Source organism: Mauremys reevesii, unplaced genomic scaffold (genome assembly GCF_016161935.1).
Source record: "Mauremys reevesii isolate NIE-2019 unplaced genomic scaffold, ASM1616193v1 Contig59, whole genome shotgun sequence".
NCBI classification, from domain to species: Eukaryota; Metazoa; Chordata; order Testudines; family Geoemydidae; genus Mauremys; species Mauremys reevesii.
In genome coordinates this window covers 57301-79539 of record NW_024100872.1, presented here as the reverse complement: position 1 = coordinate 79539, position 22239 = coordinate 57301, and the positions used below count along the sequence as shown (strand labels likewise).

At 44.8% G+C, this 22239-nt stretch overlaps 1 protein-coding gene across 1 annotated transcript in view; it reads left to right on the top strand.

The window, feature by feature from the left end:
* The window catches only part of LOC120394430 (ABC transporter F family member 4-like), a 120974-nt gene that overhangs the window by 89758 nt on the left and 8977 nt on the right, over nucleotides 1–22239 (top strand). The window contains exons 22-28 of the mRNA XM_039518659.1: nucleotides 7380–7400; nucleotides 9441–9461; nucleotides 10795–10815; nucleotides 15694–15714; nucleotides 16298–16318; nucleotides 18540–18560; nucleotides 22129–22149. Of these exons, the coding sequence (XP_039374593.1) occupies nucleotides 7380–7400; nucleotides 9441–9461; nucleotides 10795–10815; nucleotides 15694–15714; nucleotides 16298–16318; nucleotides 18540–18560; nucleotides 22129–22149 (147 nt within the window). The remainder of the gene's footprint in view (nucleotides 1–7379; nucleotides 7401–9440; nucleotides 9462–10794; nucleotides 10816–15693; nucleotides 15715–16297; nucleotides 16319–18539; nucleotides 18561–22128; nucleotides 22150–22239) is intronic.

Here is a 22239-nt window from a genome sequence, read left to right as displayed (position 1 = left end):
TGGGTCTTCTCATCAATGTGCAGAAATTGACCCTGACATCTGTGCAGAAAATAGAATTCATCGGGGCATGCTTGCCTTCTTCCCGAAGCAATGTTTTTGGGCAATCTAGATGCTAATACGTTTCCTACAATCACAATTGATCATGACCATCTGGCTTTGCTTGAGCCTTCTCGATCACATGGCTTCATTTACTTATGTAGTGCCACATGCAAAGCTGAAACTCAGATCTCTCCAAGCTTGACTGGCACGGTGTACTGCCCTTCCAGACACCGCTCGGACAGGGCAATCATGGTGCTACCTCATATCCTCCACTCCTTGACATGGTCATAGGATGGTCTGCAAAACCCCAACAAAACCCCAACCATCCTCTCACTTGGTCTCCATCTCCTCGGCTCTGGGTTAAGGATCCCACCTGGGGCACCTCAGGACTCATGGTCTGTGGTTCAGGGAGGACCTTTATTTCCATAGCAACATCATCTTGCTCAGGGCAGTCGAGCTGGCTTGCAAGGCATTCTTGCCTCACATTATAAACACAACAGACTCAGTTCTCATGGACAATATGACAGTGATGTACTACATCAATAAGCAGGGCAGGGCCTATTCTTCCCCCCCTAGGCTGAGGAGCAGTTTGTCTATGGAAATTCTGTATCTGTATCAGATCTGGGAGTGATTTCTTGGATGAAATTCTGCCCTATTGAATTCAATAGCAAAGCTCTCATTTATTCCAACGGAGGAGGATTTCATCTGTTACTGTCAATGTTGTAACCTATCCATTAAAAAAAAATAAATCATTGTTTACTGGTTCCTTTTGCAAAAGCTAGTATTGAAAATCTTGACATTGTTGTAAATTAGCTCACAGGAAGAGTGTTAATAGTAGTTTCTATAGTGAGGGACCCAAAACTGAACTCAATACTCCAGATGTGGCCTCACCAGTGCCGAATAGATGGGGATAATCATTTCCCTCAATCTGCTGGCAATGCTCCTACTAATGCAGCCCAATATGCTGTTAACTTTCTTGGCAAAAAGGGCACACTGCTGATTCATATCCAGCTTCTCATCCACTGTAATCCCCAGGTCCTTTTCTGAAGAACTGCTGCTTAGCCAGTCAGTCCCCAGCCTGTAACAGTGCATGGGATTCTTCCATCCTAAGTGCAGGACTCTGCACTTGTCCTTGTTGAACCTCATCACATTTCTTTTGGCCCAATCCTCCAATTTGTCTAGGTCACTCTGGACCCTATCCCTATCCTCCGGCATATCGAGTTCTCCCCCCAGTTTACTGTCATCTGGGAACTTGCTGAGGGTGCAATCCATCCCATCATCCAGATCATTAATAAAGATGTTGAACAAAACCAGCCCCAGAACCAATCCCTGGGGCACTCTGCTTGATTCCGGCTGCTAACTAGACATTGAGCTGTTGATCACTACCCACTGAGCCCAATAATCTAGCCAGCTTTCTATCCACTGTATAGTCCATTCATCCAATCCTTACAATTTTAACTTGCTGGCAAGAATACTGTGGGAGACCGTATAAAAGCTTTGCTAAAGTCAAGATATATCATGTCCACCGCTTTCCCCATATCCACAGAGCCAGTTATCTCATCATAAAAAGCAATCAGGTTGATCAGGTTGATCAGGCATGACTTGCCCTTGGTGAATCCATGTTCACTGTTCCTGGGGAAGGATAGCTCAGTGGGTTGAGCATTGGCCTGCTAAATCTAGGGTTATGGGCTCAATTTTTGAGGGGTCCATTTAGGGATCTGGGGCAAAAAATTGTCCAGGGATTGGTCCTGCTTTGAGCACAGAGTTGGACTAGATGACCTCTTGAGGTCCCTTCTAACCCTGATATTCTATGATCACCTTCCTCTCCTCCAAGTGCATCAGAACGGTTTCCTTGAAGGCCTGATCCATGACTTTTCCAGGGACTGAGATGAGGATGACCAGTCTGTAATTCCTTGGGTTCTCCTTCTTCCCTTTCTTAAAGATGGGCACTATATTTGCCTTTTTCCAATTGTCCGGGACCTCCCCCAATCACTACGAGTTTTCAAAGATAATGGTCACTGGCTCTGCAATCACATCAGCAAACTCCCTCAGCACCCTTGGATGCATTAGATCTGGACCCATGGACTTATTCATGTCTAACTTTCCTAAACAGACCTTTATCTGTTCTTTCACCACTGAGGACTACTCACCTTTGCCCCATGCTGTGTTGCCCAGTGCAACAATCTGGGAGCTGACCTTGTCTGCGAAGACTGAGGGGAAAAAAAGCATTGAGTATTTCAGCCTTTTCCATATCATCTGTCACTAGGTTGCCTCCCCCATTCATTAAGGGTCCCACACTTTCCCTGACCTTTCTCTTGTTGCTATCATACCTCCAGAAACACTTCTTGTTATCCTTCACATCCCTTGCCAGTTGCAACTCCGGTTGTGTTTTGGCCTTCCAGATTACACCCCTGCACGCTCAAGCAATATTTTTATACTCTTTCCTAGTCATCTGTCCAAGTTTCCACTTCTGTAAGCTTTCTTTAGTGCAAATGTTCACTGTATTTTCTGGAATCCTCACATCCTGCCCTCTGAAGTGTGGGGAAGCAGCTTGACTGTGAAGCAGCCTAAGGGCCAGTTTTGCAAAATCATCCACACTCAGGCCCCAGTTCTCCATTCTGGTGCACAGTGTGTCCTGGGAGCCTGGAGACGCAGCAAAGGGCAGGGATGATGGTGGGATGGATAGAGAGCTATCAGAGGCCAGATGTAATCGGGGTGAGTTGGGAGCCCAGAGAGGCAGCAGGCCCAGGAGGGATGTGGAGCCAGTGGGAGTCGAGGGAAATGGGGTATTGGATGGGGGTCAGGGGAGGAAGCGAAGCCCAGGAGTGATGGAAGGGTAGGTTGGGAGCCCAGAGAGGTAGCAGGCCCAGGGGGGATGTGGAGGTGGGAGGCATTGGGGGCCAGCGGTGATGGGAAGTTGATGGAAGCAGTGGAGGCCAGGTGTAATGTGGGGATGGATGGAGGGCCCAGGGAGGAAGTGGGAGGCCACTGGCAATAAAGGTTAGGAGGGCAGCCTGAGGAGCAGCAGATGCCAGGGTTACTAAAATACAAATTCTCCCAGCCTGCTTGAAACTGAGGTGGGTGGGAGGGAGTGGGAAATGCCATGAAAGTTCACACAGATCTGCCTTGCCTGGAAAATCCAAACATGCCTGAGGTGTTTCCCAGACCTGAATCTCTCTGGCCAATTTCTGAAGAGTAAATGAACTTGCACTTGCTTAAAATTAGCCAAAACATAAGATTTGGCATTTCACATTTATTACATATTTCATTATTTTGTACATTTTGTAGCTGATAAAATGATTACCAAATGGAACCGTAAAATTAAATAAAGTATTATTATTATTATTATTATTATTATTATTTGTGTTATGGTAGGGCCTAGGAGCCCCAGTCATGGACCAGGACCCCACAGTGCCAGGCTCGGTAGATACACAGAACAGTCAATCTCTGCCCCAGAAAGCTGACACTCTAAGGGTACGTCTACACTACGGGACTATTCCGAATTTGCATAAACCGGTTTTGTAAAACAGATTTTATAAAATCGAGTGCGCGCGGCCACACTAAACACATTAAATCGGTGGTGTGCGTCCATGGTCCGAGGCTAGCGTCGATTTCTGGAGTGTTGCACTGTGGGTAGCTATTCCCTAGCTATCCCATAGTTCCCGCAGCCTCCCCCGCCCCTTGGAACTTCCGGGTTGAGATCCCAGTGCCTGATGGGGCAAAAATCATTGTCGCGGGTGGTTCTGGGTAAATGTCGTCAGTCACTCCTTCGTCTGGGAAAGCAACGGCAGACAAGCATTTCGCGCCTTTTTTCCCTGGATTGCCCTGGCAGATGCCATAGCATGGCAATCATGGAGCTTATTTTGCCGTTTGTGACTCTCACCGTATGTGTACTAGATGCCGCTCACAGAGGCGATTCAGCAGCGCTACACAGAAGCATGCTTTTGCTTTTGCATGACAGCAGAGATGGTTACTAGCCATATTGCACCATCCAAACCCTTCCATAAATTGGAACTGAGGATGATCATGGCTACCAGTCCTTTTGTACCATTTGCTGCTAGTGCCCCGGTCAATCAGCCAGGGGCGCAAAAGCCAAGAGTGGTTACTAGCCATATTGTACCTTCCATCGTTTTGTACCATTGGCTGCTGTCATAAGTGCCCCTGGCCGATCAGCCAGGGGCGCAAAAGCAAAAATTGGGAATGACTCCCTGAGTCAATCCCTCCTTTTTGGTATCTAAAAATAGAATCTGTGCTGCCTAATATAGGCAAGTGTGCTAGAGAACCACCTGCTCTGTGTCAGAGCCCGCAGAAATTATCTGTATGCTATTCACAGGGGGTGCTCCTGTAACAACCCCACCTGTTGATTCCGTTCTTCCCCCAGCCTTTCTTGGCTACCGTAGCATTGTCCCCCCACTTGTGTGATGAATTAATAAAGAATGCAGGAATAAGACACACTGACTTGTTAGTGAGAAATGAGTGGAAGGCAGCCTCCAGCTGCTATGATAGTCCAGACAGGACATTAAGCAGTGTGTAGGAGAGAAGCCCAGCATCCCACTGCTAGTCCAGGGGCAACTGAATCTTTTCTTTACACATGAAGGGTGGGGGCTGATGGAGCTCAGCCCCCTGTTGCTATGATGAGGATGGTTACCAGCCATATTGCACCATCCATCCACCAGAAAAAATTAGGGCCAATAGGCTGATGACGAGGACGGTTACCAGTCCTTTTGTCCCATCAGCTGAAGCTGATCATGAGGATAGATTTCCATCATTTTGTACGATCAGCTTATGCTGATGATGAGGATGGATTTCCATCTTTTTGTACCATCAGCCGCCCATGACGGGGTGGGGGGGAGCAAGGATGTTGGTGTTGAGTGCTGCACTATCGCGTCTATCTGCAGCATTCAGTAAAGATAGGGTGACATGTAAAAGAGTCAGAGGATTGTTTTACCTTTCGCTTCTGGGGGTGGGTGGGGGGTGGGTGAGTAGATTGCCAAGCTATGCCCTGACCCGCGGGCACTGTGTTTGACCCTAGAAGCATTTGGAGCTCAGCCAAGAATGCAAATAATTTTAGGAGGCTGCAGGAACTGTGGGATAGCTTCAGTCCTCCAGTCCATGCGCATCCATTTGATTCTTTGGCTTTCCGTTACGCTTGTCACGCTGCAGTGCGCTGAGTCCCTGCTTTGGCGTCTGTCTGGAGATTTTTAAAAAAGGATTCTAACGGAGCGCTGATAGAACGGATAGAACGGATTTGCCTGCCCTTACAGCGATCACATCCGCATGGTCCATGCGGGAGCTCTTTTTTTATTTTGATTTCGGACTGCATCGCCACCCGTGCTGATCGGAGCTCCACGCTGGGCAAACAGGAAATATTCAAAAGTTCGCGGGGCTTTTCCTGTTTACCTGACCACTGCATCCGAGTTCAGATTGCGGTCCAGAGCGGTCACTGGTGCACTGTGGGATAGCTCCCGGAGGCCAATACCGTCGATCAGCGTCCACACTAACCCTAATCCGATATGTTAATACCGATACTAGCGTTACTCCTCTCGTTAGGGAGGAGTACAGAAACCGGTTTAAAGAGCCATTAAAATCGATATAAGGTGCCTGCTAGTGTGGACGGTTTCGGCGTTAAATCGGTTTTACGCTCCTAAAACCGATTTAAACGCCTAGTGTAGACCAGGCCTCAGTATAAGACAAGGGACAAGAGAGGGATACAGACAGATGGGGAGCACAATGAAACAACGAGACAATACTAGATAGCATGATGAACAACGGTCTCAGCTCACCAGCAGCCTGACTGTTAAAATTTTTGTAGGAAAGAAAAAATATGTTTCCTAAACTCTGTCCCTCCATCTACATCTGACAGGTGTCTGATATTAGCTGTGCCTTGAAACAGCCAGAATGAACCATTCACATGACATAATTCCCACCCAAAAACTCTATCACTATAAATCGAAGGCTACAATCAGGTGCCAGTGCTCCCTCATGTGACTACTTGGACCTTCAGGCAGATTGTTCCAGGGAATGTAAAACCATTTCTCTGCTCTGGCTGGCTGCTCCCCACCACCTGCTTCCCTCAGGCCTCTGTGGAGAGGACGGTGGGTGTGAACTGTAGCGCCCCCCACGCTGTGTGTAATCCCTCGGTTCCTTGGGGATTTCTGGAGTCAAGACTCCCCAGCCCCTATACAAGGTTTTTCAGTTAGACCAGGCTCCCCGTCACAGTCCCCCAGAATCCTAAACCGGCCTGAAAGTCTTACCAGGTTCTTTGGACCCCCCAGGTCTTTGAGACCATTAAGGCTCCCATTAATGCTGTCATGGGTCAGTTGAAGAGCCAAATACAACTTGTAAGAGTGGGATGAGGAGGGCACTAGCAGCAACTGAAGAGCCCATCCCCTGTTTCAGCCCCACCATCCACCCTTAGCTGAGGTTACGCTCCCTCCATAAACAAATAATCAGTGGAAAGGTTCTTCATAACCTAGGACAGCCTTCATGGGGCCAAAGGCTAATCAGATGAGCAAGGCAGTTTTTCTCCTCTCCTGTTCTCTACCTGTTGGCTTTTTGTTGCTCCCTGGTCCCTGTGGAGGGGAGTAAGTAGTGCATTATCTCCACATTAACTTTAATTATGGAAGTGACATAGCAACTAAATAGATCAGAATGCATCAGTATGTTCCCTTTATCAGGATCTTTATGCTCCTTTCTTTTCAGGAAACAGTTCCATGCAGAAAAAGTTGACTTAGCTCAAACTTATAATGAGATATCCCAGTGTATTACCTGTACTTGATAGCCCATAGCAGGTTGCTTCCAATGCACCCTTCCTTTGATTTTCCAAATAGCTTGTTCCACATCATAGAATCATAGAATCCCAGGGTTGGAAGGGACCTCAGGAGGTCATCTAGTCCAACCCCCTGCTCAAAGCAGGACCAAACCCAACTAAATCATCCCAGCCAGGGCTTTGTCAAGCCTGACCTTAAAAACCTCTAAGGAAGGAGATTCCACTACCTCCCTAGGTAACCCATTCCAGTTCTTCACCACCCTACTAGTGAAAAAGTTTTTCATAATATCCAACCTAAACCTCCCCCTCTGCAACTTGAGACCATTACTCCTTGTTCTGTCATCTTCTACCACTGAGAACAGTCTAGATCCATCCTCTTTGGAACCCCCTTTCAGGTAGTTGAAAGCAGCTATCAAATCCCCCCTCATTCTTCTCTTCTGCAGACTAAACAATCCCAGTTCCCTCAGCCTCTCCTCATAAGTCATCCCACTCCTACTTCCATAGAAAACCTTATCTAAACCCTGTATGGACAAAAATATTCACACACTGAAATGTTTCCTTCTTTTTATAGACAAAGAGATAGAGAGAAAAGGTAAGTCCACACTGATATTTGTAAACATTATACGCTGTTTTTTATAATCCCTATACTATTTCATTTCACCACCCATCCCTTTTTTTCACCTGGTACTCTGATACACCAGGATTGTTTCTAAATTTGCAATAGAATAACCGATGAATTATGTGACTGCAAGAAGAGTTATAAGGCTGTATTTCTCAATCTTTGCACAGCATCAGACAACAGAATCTACATTTCATACCATAATTTTAATCTACAGTTCATGAAAGCAGATGACTGGGGAGGGGACAATTTTGTTACTAAGACAAAAACAATCATTGTTGGACTTCAATTTTTATTATTAATTTCCATTTTGACCTGAGTGGTCAGTCACAGTTCTGGGCTCTGGGGATGTACCAAATGGGAATAGAAATTGACAGTGGAGTCTGATATTTTCGTATCTTGTTTATTTACAAGGAGTGCACAAAGTCCTCCTTCTCTGAATGCAGGAAGAAACAAAAAGAGGAGACAGTTCCTTTGTTCACTGTTGCCAGACTGCCTTTCCATCCAGCACTCTGAATGGAAAAAAGCTTTATTTCAGGGCCATTTTACTGTGCTTCCAGGCTGTAAATTGGAGAAACCTGAAACACTGCTTTGGAAAATCCCCTTCAACACCAACCCAGCCTTGCACCATGCTATGAGCGCACAGCTGAACATTTTTGCCCATGCAAAGTGCATTTGTAAAAAGTTTGGCTCTATGTATTTATTTTCCAGATAGTCTTGAGGAAGAAAAGTGTGAGTTCTTTTTAATAACTGAGTGGTGGATTTCAACCTGATGAACAGAGGAGACCAGACGATTGGGGGATTCTAAACATGATTTCTGATGTGTAATCATGAAATGTGAATACTAAATATTCACACTGAGTACCAATTGTTGGCAGAAACTGTTGCCATCTGATAGCAATTGGGTGGTCCATAGAGAGTGGAGTTCATGGGAAGAGTCCAGTTTATGCAGAAAAGTATTCACCTCTCACATCAGACCCTAGCCCACCACCCAGCCTGGCCATGTTCATCTATGTATCTATAGATACACATTAAACGTAAAGATAGTTACACATAGACACACAAGAAAGTCCAAGGGTCGAATGAGCCAGGGATTCTGCACTCCTCTCAAACTTGTTGCAGCTGTCCCCCAGGACAGGGATAAGGCACTCCATTGGTGGGACTGTGAAAGGACAGCTTACATGTCTCATCATTTTTTCCATTCCACTAGTTTCTCTGTAGGAAATTAAGCAGAAGCTACTAACGTTAGAAAATTTCAAACAGCAGATCCAGGTAACTTGTATCAAAGAGTTTTAAAAGAGATTGATGAGAAGCTCATTGGGCAGTTAATGCTGCTATTCAATACATTTTGGAGCACTGGGGAAGTTCCAGGAGACCGGGAGAAAGCTAATGTTCCAATTATAGAAAATGGTCAACACTATGACCCAGATAATTGTAATTATAAGCTCACTTTCTATGAATATTCTCCATTCTTCATTTACATACCAGTGCTCAGGAGAATACAAACATATTAGCTGGAATAATTACAGAAAATTCAACATAAAGGGGTAGGTTTATAATCACAGTGAATGTGTTCATGAACCAAAATGGAGATTGGACAGTAGCTTTGTTTGGTATTCTTCTAGCTACAGTCAGAATAACTAGGCTCTATTCCTGGCTCTACCACTGACATGCTGTGCTCTCTAAGTTATTATCATTCTCTATTGAGACAAAGACTGGAAAGTGTTTAGATTTTCATGGTTATTTTAAACCTTCTAATTTAGGAGATTTTTTAAATTAATACAGTTAACTAGATTTAGAGAATATACAGTTTTGAGTAAACAAGATGTACACATTTAAATCATGATCTCTCTCTCTCCTTCAGATTTTTGGGTCTTTTTCTTATATAAACTTCTATTACCCCCCATCCCATCCCGATTTTTCACATTTGCTGTCTGGTCACTCTAAGTAAACAAGATGTACAAATTCAAATCACTCTTTCTCTCTCTCTCTCTCTGTCTCTGTCTCCTGTAGGAACATTGACGGAAAAAATAAGTAAGTTTACCTGTATATTGAAACAATTTCAGTAAAACACAGAAGATTTAATATAAATTGTATTTTTCAAAATTGCATGTATCTTACTACCCTCAGAAGAAATGGAAGCATTTTGGTTTTGAAACATCCTAATGACTGAACCTGCAAACAGATGTGTGGTCAGACCCTTGCTGCTAACTGGAGCTCCACTGAATGAGATTCCACATACAAGGAAGGGTGTGTGGATTTGGAGCCTCTTGCAATAAGTGAGCCAGTAGACTTTACTACAGCAAGGAGACATTGAAGGCTGCCATCCATTTTATGGTATAGATAATTCAGACCCTAATCTGTTTCTAAGGGCATATGTACTGTCATAGTTTTAGTGGTTCAATATTGCTGTGTTGCTCCTTTCCTGTGTCCGTCCTCTCTAGGAAATATATTTCATCCACAACATACATTGCAGAAATCATACACCAACAACATTGTACTCTGAAATGTTAACAGAGAAAATTGAACATTTTCTGAATAATTACAAGTATATTTGTGCTAATTACTGTAAATGAACTCATTCAGAACTCTGTCGTTTGTAAAATATTTGGAGAAGCATACAGCAGGGGAAAAAATATCAAACATGAGAAATCATCCCAACTGCCTTACCCCCGCACTCCTGCTCTGAGTTCATCCCACCACCCAATACTGCCTACTAATTCCTCATCCGCAGACAAATGCATGGGAAAAAAGGTGAAGTTTCAGTATTTTCTTTAATATCAACAATTCTGAGCTTTGATGGATGAAAAGGGAAGAAACTGCTGAAGCTGAGGGTCCTTCACCAAAAATGACCAGTGTCCAGCCCCTTCCTTATTAAATAAAGGCAATGGTTAGCTCAACATTTCAACTAGTTGCAGCTGCTAGAACATTGCCCTGGGAAAGAGGTGATCTCTGAAGTCACTCAAAATCTACATTATTTTAAAGTTTCATAGTTCAAACCCAACACATTGATTTACACAGAGATGCTGTTTCTAAGATAGGGGACTGAAACTAATCACAGTTTCTCTTAAACAGTGGAAACCTTCAAAATCTCATCTGAACACTGTGGCTCGGGCTCATTCCTACTAACTTCATCTATTTCCAGTTCAATTGCAATAGGAAATGCAGGAGCTTTCATGTCTGAACAGGCAGCTGGCTAAACTGCTCCAGGCTCAGGCCACCATTGCTTCCCTGTACTTGATGATGTAGAGCAGGTTACATGCAGACATTGAATTCAACTGTCCCCAGGAATCCACAATAGAAATGATAGATCTGTGTCCAGTCTCAAAACTATGCACACAGTGAAATAACTGTTTTTATTTTGCAGGGAACCAAGAACAGGAAAAAGGTACGTTTTCATTTATATTACTTAGTTAAATTCTACGGACCAAATGGTGCCCTCATTTTCATCTGCACCATCCCAGAGACTTCAGCGGGATTCATAATTGAGTGCAGGACCTTGGCTCAGAGTTCACAACTGTACAGGATTGTGCACTACACTCCATATTGTGCCCTGGTCAGCCCCTTTGCGCTACATTGCACAGTCAGGTGGTGTTCTGCAGACCCAGGTGCTGCCCACTGGCAGGAGGGAGGAAGAGGAGGAGATGCTCACTCAGCAGTGCTAAGGTCCCTCCTCTTCACTCCTCCTCGACCCTGAGGAGCAGAGAGGCGCCTTGGAGGCAAGAGAAGAAGTGCTCCTGAGTGGGCAGTATTTTTCTAAGATGGGAGGAGAGAGGGAGCTGCTGGGCTGAGCCAGCATGTTCACGAAGGGGGAGGAGGGAGCAGGGCAAGCCTTGAGCTCTTACTCCTTCCTACCTGTCATCCACAGAGTTCTCAATGGCAGCTTCCTGTACCCAGGAGCCAGCTGAGTCAGACACAGAGCTAAAGCCAGGAGGTCCTTGTGACATACCAGGGCACAATTCAGACCAATGTGGGGCTGTGGCATAACTGTGCTGCAACACTGGGTGCCTTACAGTGCCACCTGGGCTGCTCACAAACAGCCTTTGAGCATGAAAGCCACACTCTGAGTGTCTGTGTGTGCCTGCTGGCTCTCACCAGGCTTCTTTATACTGCAAGTTAACCCCAACACACCCCCAGTCCCAGATCCCCGCCCCCCCATGAAAAGTATGTCCTGTCCAGCCCAGCGGTCTCCTGGACAGTAAAAATATATAAAGTCCATTATTCCTGAAAGGGAATAAAATACCAGCTTGTTACCTTAAAATAGAGTTAGCCAGACATTTCAGGTTAAATACACTGGATTAGATAAAACTGTAAATCATGTTTATTAATTACAGAGGAATCGATTTTAAATGAGTACAAGCAATGAGGCATAAAATTTGGAAATGGTTACAAGACAAATAAAGATAAAACACTTATTTGTGCCTAACTTAGCAAACTATAATAGATTTAAGGAACATTTCTCATCACATGTTTCCATCAAGGTTACTGACCAAATTCTTCAGGTCAGGAGCTCCCTGAGTCCAATGTTTGTTTTCCTTTGTCTTCTTAAGTGCAGATGGAGGTGGGGGAGAGTGCCTTGGAGTGTTTGCAGTTTCTCTTTTTAGTCTCACTCTTGAAAAACATTTTTAACTGGGAACTAGCAGACAAAGATTTTATAGAGAATGATGTTCCCTGATTTTTTCCCCACCTGTTTGAGTTTCCTTTTTTTCCCCTAGCTGCTTGATGACTCTATTTAGTGCTTAAATGGACATTAAGGCAAGCACACATTCCTTTGTTTACAGCAGAACTGTTACCTGACTTCTGTTTGGGCAGGGCTATGGGATGTGGAATATGTGTTAATAAGATCATACAGGAGAATCTTATAACCTTATGTAAAATGTTGTCACTCATATTTGATCAGGACAATATTGACCATCAAATTATGAGGTTTTTTTTTCAAATGATACCTTACAAGGCCTGACTTTTATTATTATTACAATAGTGTGTAGGGTGTGAATCCAGGGACGTATTCCATCACAGTTCAGTGTAAGGGGAGCATGCAGCAGCCCTTTGTAGACTGCTTCATAGTCTGTATGCCCTGAAAAGAGTGCGCAAAGCAGTAAGGAACACGCCCCCTCTCTCATGCATGCTCACACTGACACATTTGAAAGAGACAGGTTCCCTTATCAGGGAAAGGAGAAGGGAGTCAGCACTGCTGTTGGGAGTCAAAGAAGATGAGCTGTGGATGGGGAAAGGGCAGGGGCTCATATATCAGGGCTTCAGGGCAGGAGTTCACTAGGTGGTTGATAGGACACAGGGACAAAAGTGTCTAGAGGCAGCAGGTACAACACGGAAAGGAAGTAGCAGGAAAGGGAGGCCAAGGATCAAAGGAAGAGGCTCCCTCATCCCATATCAAAATCTATGAACTTCAGAGTCTCTGAGACTGCGATATCTTTCCTCAGTGAGACACAGGCCATACAAAGCTGCAGACTTGCCCTGAAGCCATCCAGCACCACTAAAGAGCTGGACTGGGAACACCAGAGACCAACACAGATTTGCTGTGCTCTGTCCCTGACATTCACAGACTCAGCATCTGTGTCACAGGGGCCTTTCAAAGGACTATAAGGGGCACTAAACATTTGAGGCATCCCACTGTCTGCATGAGCCTAAGAGGCTTCTGAAACTGTTATGATCTGCAGGTCCCACTGGACCTCGACCTCTGTGCTGACTGCTCCATCATCTGCCCCAAATATTCCATATAAACATATGAATCTATGGAGAGTGAGAGAGAGACAACCTCATTTAAGGCCTCAGAATTCAGATCAAGAACTGAGTAAGTGCTGGAGCCTGCACTCCTCTCCAACACTTAGCAGGTGTCTCCCCAGGGCAGGTGAGAGCACATTGGTGGGTCGGTGAGAGAGCAGCTCACATGGTCCCTGCCCATGCTGCACATTGTGTGTGGATCATAGAATGAATATTCCAACTCCATGGGTGTCAGCCCGGCACTCTCATGAGAAGGAAATTTACAGAGTGAAATCTCAAATGTTGCTGTATTTCTGTGACTCTATTTCTGGACAGGGGCTGTGGGCAGGAACAGGCAGTTAGTAATGGGGAGGGATGGGGGAACTTCACTGGCAGTGGGTTAGGAAGAATGATTTCTTACTCTCAGAAATGATTCTCTTAACTTGAGTGATTGTCTCAATTTGTACATTAAAAAAGGTTACTATTTTGATAAATTCACTTTTGTTTTTCTCAGATAAAGCACTGGGATGAATGGGAGAATCATCACTGATTTTTGTCTCTTCCACTCCCACCGAATAACACCCTGGAAGTGATACCATATATAGTTTCTAGTACTCCCTCTGCACTAACTATGTCAAGTGCATATTGTATAACCTATGCTGGCTGTATGTCATGCTGACAGGAGGCTTGGAACAGCCCAGCTTCCATAAACCCCTTCAGTCTGTGCCATGTGACCAAGAACTCCCAGTGGGGTTGGTGCTTGGGGATAGGTAGAACATCTGCAGTTGTAGGAGGAGCAGAGCTGGTCAGGGGAGTCAGGAAAGAGTGCAGCTGGGGAGTACAGAACAAATGTGTGGTGGATGGGCAGAGTTGAAGTGTGTGGGATAGCTGTGTGGCTGGGAAGCAAAAATGCACTGATGTGGGGCTGAGAGGGAGCACAAAATTAATTATTTTGAGTTTTGGGAAAAGCTGGACCATCTTCACAGTCAGGCAGCTCTTTACACCAATCTGTGAAATCTGATCTCAGCTGGATATTCTGGCAAATGCTCCTGCAGCAGGGGACAAAATCTTCTTACTATAAATAAATGAGTTAGCAACACTGATTGTCACCCATATGGGTGATTGTGGGGAAGTCCAGAAACCAGAAGACAGGCCAAAAAATTTTGTTGTTTTTTAATCCTGTGAAGGTTTTTTTGTTTTGTTTTGGAGGGGGAGGGGGTGTTTGCGATTTTTGAACCTTTTGCGTTGGCAATGCCATACTACTTTGATATGCCTATGTTATTGTGTGTAGTTATAGGGTCATGTCCCTTTAAATTCTCTGGGAGCCCTCTGGTGGTTTTCACCATGTTCTGTAATTTTAAAGCAACCACAGATCACTCAGGGCAGCAATATGTATGCATCTAGACATTGCTTGCATGTTTATATTTCATAAACAGAGTTATTTGGGACCCAGTTGTGCCAGGAGGTTTCTCCATACTGCAATTGTTATGCCAAGAGCAAGAGACACAATAAATGGCAGTGGGGCTTGGCTCCTAATCCAGGAACACATTGAAACAGAGAGTGACTGGAAAGGCCTAGTGAAAGTAGAAGTAAAAGAAAACTGGAACCACTGGACATGAAACTGCTCAGTTGGGGAAAAAGAATTAAAACTGCCTGGCTGTTTTGGGAAAATGCAATTGTTTGCAGGCTCATTAAAGGACTGGTCCCCTTTCATGAAAGACCGAAAGTGTTTATAATGGTTAATGGTTCAGATGATGAGAAAAAGGTGGTGGTTGTACTGAGTTTCATGGAAGCTTACATTTATAACCTGCTGCCTTCTGTAAGAGCTCATAGTAAACCCACAGAAAAAAAATCTGCTGCATGGATACCTCTGAATCATGGTCAACCCAATTGTCAGTTCCAGCTAAAGAATTCATTGTTGTAAGAAGATAGATTTACTGGCAAGAACATGTTCACAGTTTGCAGTATTTACTCAGCTCCAGTGAAGTGACAAGGAAATGATTCATGACCCTGACACACACTTTTTATATGACCACAGTCAAGACTCCTCTGTCCCTCAGTTTATACCTCAATAAAATGAGGATACAATGTCTTACCCACCTTTGTAAAACACTATGACACCTACTGCTGGAAGAGCACTATTCACTGATCAAGCACTTTGTGAATGCAGACGGTGTCTCAAACCTTTCCATTCCATACCATTGTTACATGCAAATTATACTTAAAGGCTGAAAACCAGGAAATACAGTTAAGGTACAGAAGCGCCATCGACATCATATATGGATTTTAGAGCACTTGGAAAAATCATAGTTAAAAAAAAAGTGAGCTTATCTCAACCCTTAACTATTCTGGAACCAGTGGGTCTCCATAATAGATGTGTATGCTGATAATGTTTTAATATTATCTAGTAAAAATCCCCAAAGTATTGTTTTTCTGAATCTTATCATTTAGGACAATTTGTAAGTGACAAAATCAGGTTACACTTTATAATGGCATTGTTTGGATAAAGCAATGTTCTGACACTTTGATGTGTTTCTTTTTTCAGAATCTGAGACGATGAAAATTGGTAAATCTGCGTGGATTTTTCAAAAGTGTAACTCAGAAGATCAACAGGATATACATATATTTATTGTCTTTTTTTAATCATTACATCATCCTGTCCACATAAATGTCTGTAGCAGCTTACGTTTGATACAGCCTAGAGTCTGATCCCATGAACAGAACCATATATGCCTTAATCCAACATAGTCCCACTGACTACAGATTGACATTTGGTTTTAAAATCAATAACTGTGAATTTTGTTTAGAGAACTAAGGTTAAGTCTTTAAAGGCATTTAGATACCTAACTCCTATTGAAATCAATGGGAGATAGACAGTTTAATATCTTTAAAAATCTAGCCATAAACTGCTGGTGAACCACAGGGACCTATCAAGCTATGGATTTTAGTGCAGAAAATCCTACAATTTAATGAAGAAATGCTGGAAGCTTAACAATTGACAGTGTGTTATAATGGTTGATTGGGCTGGACCTTATTTCTCAGGACATACAGATTGTAATAAAAATCAATTGCATTTTATAACTATGCAGTTATATAAACTGCACATAAAACAATGTGCATATATTTAAAGAGCTGTTTTTCTTTTCCAGAATCTCTCAAGAAATTAATGGGTAAGTCTGCTGGAAATTTCAACAGGTTCACTCTTTCTCTCCTTTGCTCTCACTCACAAACACAGGAGGTGGGCAGTGCAAATGTTAACTTTATTTTCTGGAATCCTTACATCCTGCCCTCTAAAATGTGCAGAAGCAGCTTGACTCTGAAGCAGCCTAAGGACCAATCTTGCAAAACCATCTACACTCAGTCCCCAGTTCTCCGTTCTGGCACACAGTGTGTCCTGGCCAGGACTCGCTGTGGGTGGGAAGGGCGGAAATGGTTACCTAAAGCCATCTTTGTACTTCCGTGTATTCTGGATCCAGTCCCTGATACTGACAACAGCTCCCTCAGAATTGCTATTACCTACAGTCAGTTGCCCATGTTCCCAGGAATAGCTGGAGTGCAGTCCCTCCCCCTCATCCCCATGACATCCACCTTTACTCTGAACCAGGGCCAGCCTTACAGGTGAGAGACATGGGCCACTGCCCAGTGCACTGTGCTTGGGGAGGGTGGGAGGTGTGTGTGTGTGACATGGTCAAGAGGCAAGGAGAAGGGCGGGCCTTGGGTGAAAGGCCACAGAAGGAATCAGTGCAGTCGGTGGGAGTAGGTTATGAACTCAGGGGTGATGGGGGAGTGGGAAGCCTGGGGAGGCAGCAGGGGGCAGGGATGATGGTGGGATGGATGGAGAGGTAGCAGAGGCCAGGTGTGATGGGGGTGGGTTGGGAGCCCAGAGAGGCAGCAGGCCCTGGGGGGATGTGGAGGTGGGAGGCAGTGGGGGCCCGCGGTGACAGGGAGGTGAGGGAGGCAGCAGAGGCCAGGTATAATGGTGGGATCTGGGGGCTCCAGGAGGCAGCGGGTGGCCTGGGGCAATAAAGGGTAGGAGGGAAGTCCAAGGAGGCAGCAAGTTTTAGGTGTGTCAAAATACAAGTTCTCCCAGGGTCACATTTTCCCTAAGGGCCAGCCTGCTTGGAACAGGGGGTGGTGGAGGGTGAAATGCCATGAAACTTCACACTGATCTGTCTTGCCTGGAAACCATACATGCCTGGGGTATTTCGCAGACTTGAATCTTTCTGTCCAATTTCTGAAGAGTAAATGAAATGCCAACAGACCCTGGTCGCAGGATCGAACCGGGGACCTCTGGATTTTAGTACATGAGCCTTTACCACATGAGCTAAAACCCAACTGCATGTTAGCTTCGGCTGTAGAGTAGACTCTCTCTCTCTGTCTGGTCTCAGTGCCACCAGATGGGACAGAAAGCCACACCCAGGAGGTGTGTGGGTTACACTTGCACTTGCTTAAAATTAGCCAAAACATAAGATTTGGAGTTTCATATTTATTACATATTTCATTATTTAGTACATTTTGTAGCTGATAAAAATGCTCCCCACCACCTGCTTCTCACAGGCCTCTGTGAAGAGGACTATGGGTATGAATTGTAGCGCTCCCCATCCTGTGCGAAATCCCTCTGATCCTTGGGAATTACTGGAGTAAAGAACCTCCAGCCCCTATACAAGGTTTTTCAGATAGACCAGGCTCTCTGTCGCAGTATCCCAGAATCCCACACCAGCCTGAAATACTTACCAGGTTCTCCAGCCCCCTCACGGCCGTCTCTTTGAGAGCATTAAGGCTGCCCCTTAATGCTCTCATGGGAAAGTTGAAGAGCCAAATGCCACCTGTTAGAGTGGGATGAAGAGGGCATTAGCAGCAAGTGAAGTTCCTATCCCCTGTTTCAGCCCCACTATCCACCCTTATCTGAGGTTATGCTCCCTCCATAAACAAATGATCAGTGAAAAGGTTCTCCACACCCTAGGACAGCCTTCATGGGGCCCAAGGCTAATCAGGATGCAGCCAGAAGAGCAAGAATGTTTTCCTTCTCTCCTGTTCTCTCTACCTGTGTGCTTTTTGTTGCTCTCTGATCTCAGTATCTCTCCCCATCACCATTAACTTTAATTATGGAGGTGACATAGCAACTACATAGATACGAATCCATAAGGATTTTCCCTATATCAAGATCTTTATGCTCCTTTCTTTTCAGGAAACAGTTCCATGCAGAAAAAGAAGACCTAACTCAAGCTTATAATGAGATATCCCAGTGTTTTATCTGTACTTGATAGCTCATAGCAGGTTGCTTCCAAGACTCTCTTGTCCCATATCTAACTCTTACTTCCATAGAAAACCTTAGCTAAACTCTGTATGGATAAAATATTCACACACTGAAATGTTTCCTTCTTTTTGCAGAGGAAGTGAGAAAGAGAAAGGGTAAGTCTACACTGATATTTTTAAACATTATACACTGTGATGTATAAGCCCTATACTATTTCATTTCACCACCCATCCCTTTTTTCACACGGTGCCCTGATACACCAGGATAGTTTCTAAATTTATAATGGAATAACAGATAAATTATTTAACTACAAGAGGAGTTAGAAGGCTGTATTTCTCAATCTTTGCATAGGGTCAGACAATAGAGAGGCCACATTTCGTACCATAATCTGAATCTACAGTTCATGAAAGCAGATGATATTTTATTTAGGTTAATTTTGTTACTAACACAAACACAACCATTGTTGGACTTTAATTTTTTTTATTATTACTTTCTATTTTGACCTGAGTGATCAGCCAAAGTTTTGGGCTCTGGGGAGTTTCCAGATGGGAATTGAAATTGACAATGGAGTCTGATATTTTCCTTGACGGTATCTTGTTTATTTACAAAGAGTGCACAAAGTCCTGCTTCTCCGAATTCAGGAAGAAACAAAAAGAGGAGACAGTTCCTTTGTTCACTCTTGCCCACCAGCCTTTCCATCCAGCACTCTGTACGGAAAAAAAGCTTTATTTCAGGGCCACTTTACTGGGCTTTCAGGCTGTTTTTCCTTGGCTGTCTCTCTCTGCTTTTGTGTTGCTTGCTGTGACTGTCACTGCCTCTGCTTGTCTTGTCTCTGGCTATGTCTACACTACCCTTTTGTGTGTTTTATCTTCTGCTGCCTACCCTAAGAGTGAAAGATTGGACAAATGACGAGGGAGGAGTATAAAAATATTGCTCAGGCATGCAGGAGTGAAATCAGGAAGGCCAAATCACACTTGGAGTTGCAGCTAGCAAGGGATGTTAAGAGTAACAAGAAGGGTTTCTTCAGGTATTTTAACAACAAGAAGAAAGTAAAGGAAAGTGTGGGCCCCTTACTGAATGTGGGAGGCAACCTATTGACAGAGGATGTGAAAAAAGCTAATGTACTGAATGCTTTTTTTGCCTCTGTCTTCACAAACAAGGTCAGCTCCCAGACTAGTGCACTCTGCAGCACGGTATGGGGAGAAGGTGACCAGCCCTCTGTGGAGAAAGAAGTGGTTCGGGACTATTTAGAAATGCTGGATGAACACAAGGCCATGGGGCCGGATGCGTTGCATCCAAGGGTGCCAAAGGAGTTGGTAGATATTATTGCAGAGCCATTGGCCATTATCTTTGAAAAGTCATGGCGATCTGGGGAGGTACCCCATGACTGGAAAAAGGTTAATGTAGTGCCCTTCTTTTAAAAAGGGAAGGAATTGCATCTGGGGAACTACAGGCCAGTCAGCCTCACCTCAGGCCCTAATAAAATCATGGAGCAAGTTCTCAAGAAATCAAATCCGATGTGCCTAGAGAGAGGAAAGTGAATCAGGAACGGTCAGCATGGACTCATCAAGGGCAAGTCATGCCTGACTAACCTCATTGCCTTCTATGACAAGATAACTGGCTCTGTGGATGAGGGGAAAGTAGTGAAACAGTCTCCCATACTGTTCTTGCCAGCAAGTTAAAGAAGTATGGGCTGGATGAATGGACTGCATGGTGGATAGATCGTCTAGATCATGTCTAATTAGCACCCGGTATCAAGCGGAGTGCCTCAAGGGTCGGTCCTTAGGCTGGTTTTGTTCAATATCTTCAATAATGATCTGGAGGATGGCGTGGACTGAATCCTCAGCAAGTTTGTAGATGACACTAAACTGGGAGGAGTGGTAGATACACTGCAGGGAAGGGATAGGATACAGAGGGACCTAGACAAATTAGAGGATTGGGACAAAAGAAATCTGATGAGGTTCAAGAAGGACAAGTGCAGAGTCCTGCACTTAGGACGGAATAATCCCATGCACTGCTACAGACTAGGGACCAAATGGCTAAGCAGCAGTTCGGCAGAAAAGGACCTAGGGGTTACAGTGGATGATAAGCTGGATATGAGTCAATAGTGTGCCCTTTTTGCCAAGAAGATTAATGGCAATTTGGCCTGTATAAGTAGGAGCATTGCCAGCAGATTGAGGGACGTGACCATTCCCCTCTATTCGACATTGGTGAGGCCTCATCTGGAGTACTGTGTCCAGTTTTGGGCCCCAAACTACAAGAAGAATGTGGAAAAATTGGAAAGAGTCCAGCAGAGGGCAACAAAAATGATTAGCGGTCTGGAGCACATGACTTATGAGGAGAGGGTGAGGGAACTGGGACTGCGGAAGAGAAGAATGAGGGGGGATTTGATAGCGGCTTTCAACTACCTAAAAGGGGGTTCCAAAGAGGATGGATCTAGACTGTTCTCAGAGGTACCAGATGACAAAACAAGGAGTAATGGTTTCAAGTTGCAGGGTGGGGCGGGTAGGTTTAGGTTGGATATTAGGAAAAAACTTTTTCACTAGGAGGGTGGTGAAGCACTGGAATGGGTTACCTAGGGAGGTGGTGGAGTCTTCTTCCTTAGAGGTTTTTAAGGTGAGGCTTGACAAAGCCCTGGCCGGGATGATTTAGTTGGGAATTGGTCCTTCTTTGAGTAGGGGGTTGGACTAGATGACCTCCTGAGGTTCCTTCCAACACTGATATTCTATGATTGTATGCCTAAAGACCGTGATTGCCCTTTTAATCTCTCTGCCCACAAAGTCCAAATTATTGGGTACGCTTTTATACTCGCTTTGTTTTAGATGGAGCTCTTTAGCTCTCTCTCATAGCCACTTTAAATGAGCAGTGGAGGTTACACAGCTTTAATAAGGGTGGAGGTAACACAAGCCCCTGAACAGGGCCGGCTCCAGACCCCAGCGCACCAAGCGCGCCCTTGGGGCGGCATGCCGGCTGGAGGACGACAGGCGGCTGTGGTGGACCTCCCGCAGGTATGCCTGCGGAGGGTCTGCTGGTCCCGCGGCTTGGGTGGACCTCCTGCAGACGTGCCTGCGGATGCTCCCCCGAAGCCGCGGGACCAGCGGATCCTCCGCAGGCTCGTCTGCAGGAGGTCCACCCGAGCCGTGGGACCGGCGACTGCCAGAGTGCCCCCCGCGGCATGCCACCCTGCTTGGGGCAGCCTAATTCCTAGAGCCGCCCCTGCCCCTGAACACTATAAATCTGATAGCTTAGCTCAATTTCATTCATAATATAATTCTAGCCTTCCTTTTGAAAATTATTGAGTAATCCGACCTAGATGAGTACTCTTAATACTGGGCTACAGAATCTTCTCAACCTCTTAGTTAATTTTTTCCTGTGTGCATAGAATCCTGGTCTGCAGTTGCAGTGCTTTCTAATCCAGTTAACAGCTATTCTTCCTACATGCTGTGCCTATAGCATTGTGGCCAGGCACAATGACAACTTTCAAGACTGGAAGCCTATGATTCAGGAGGGATCTATTACTTTTCAAATGTCCTAGTCCCACCCTCAAGGACTGCACAGGATGGAGAGTGCTCAGGGGAGTTGGAGAAACTGGACACACTGCTTTAGAAAATCCTCCTCAGCATCTCGCTCAGCTTTGTACCATACTGTGAGCGCACAGCTGAACATTTTTGCCCATGCAAAGTGCATTTGTAGAAAGTTTAACTCTATGTATTTATTTTCCAGATATTCCTGAGAGAGAAAAGGGTGAGTTACTATTAATAACTGTGAAAGGAGGCTTTCAACCTAATAAACAGAGGAGACCAGAAGATTGGGAGACTTCAAATATGATTTCTG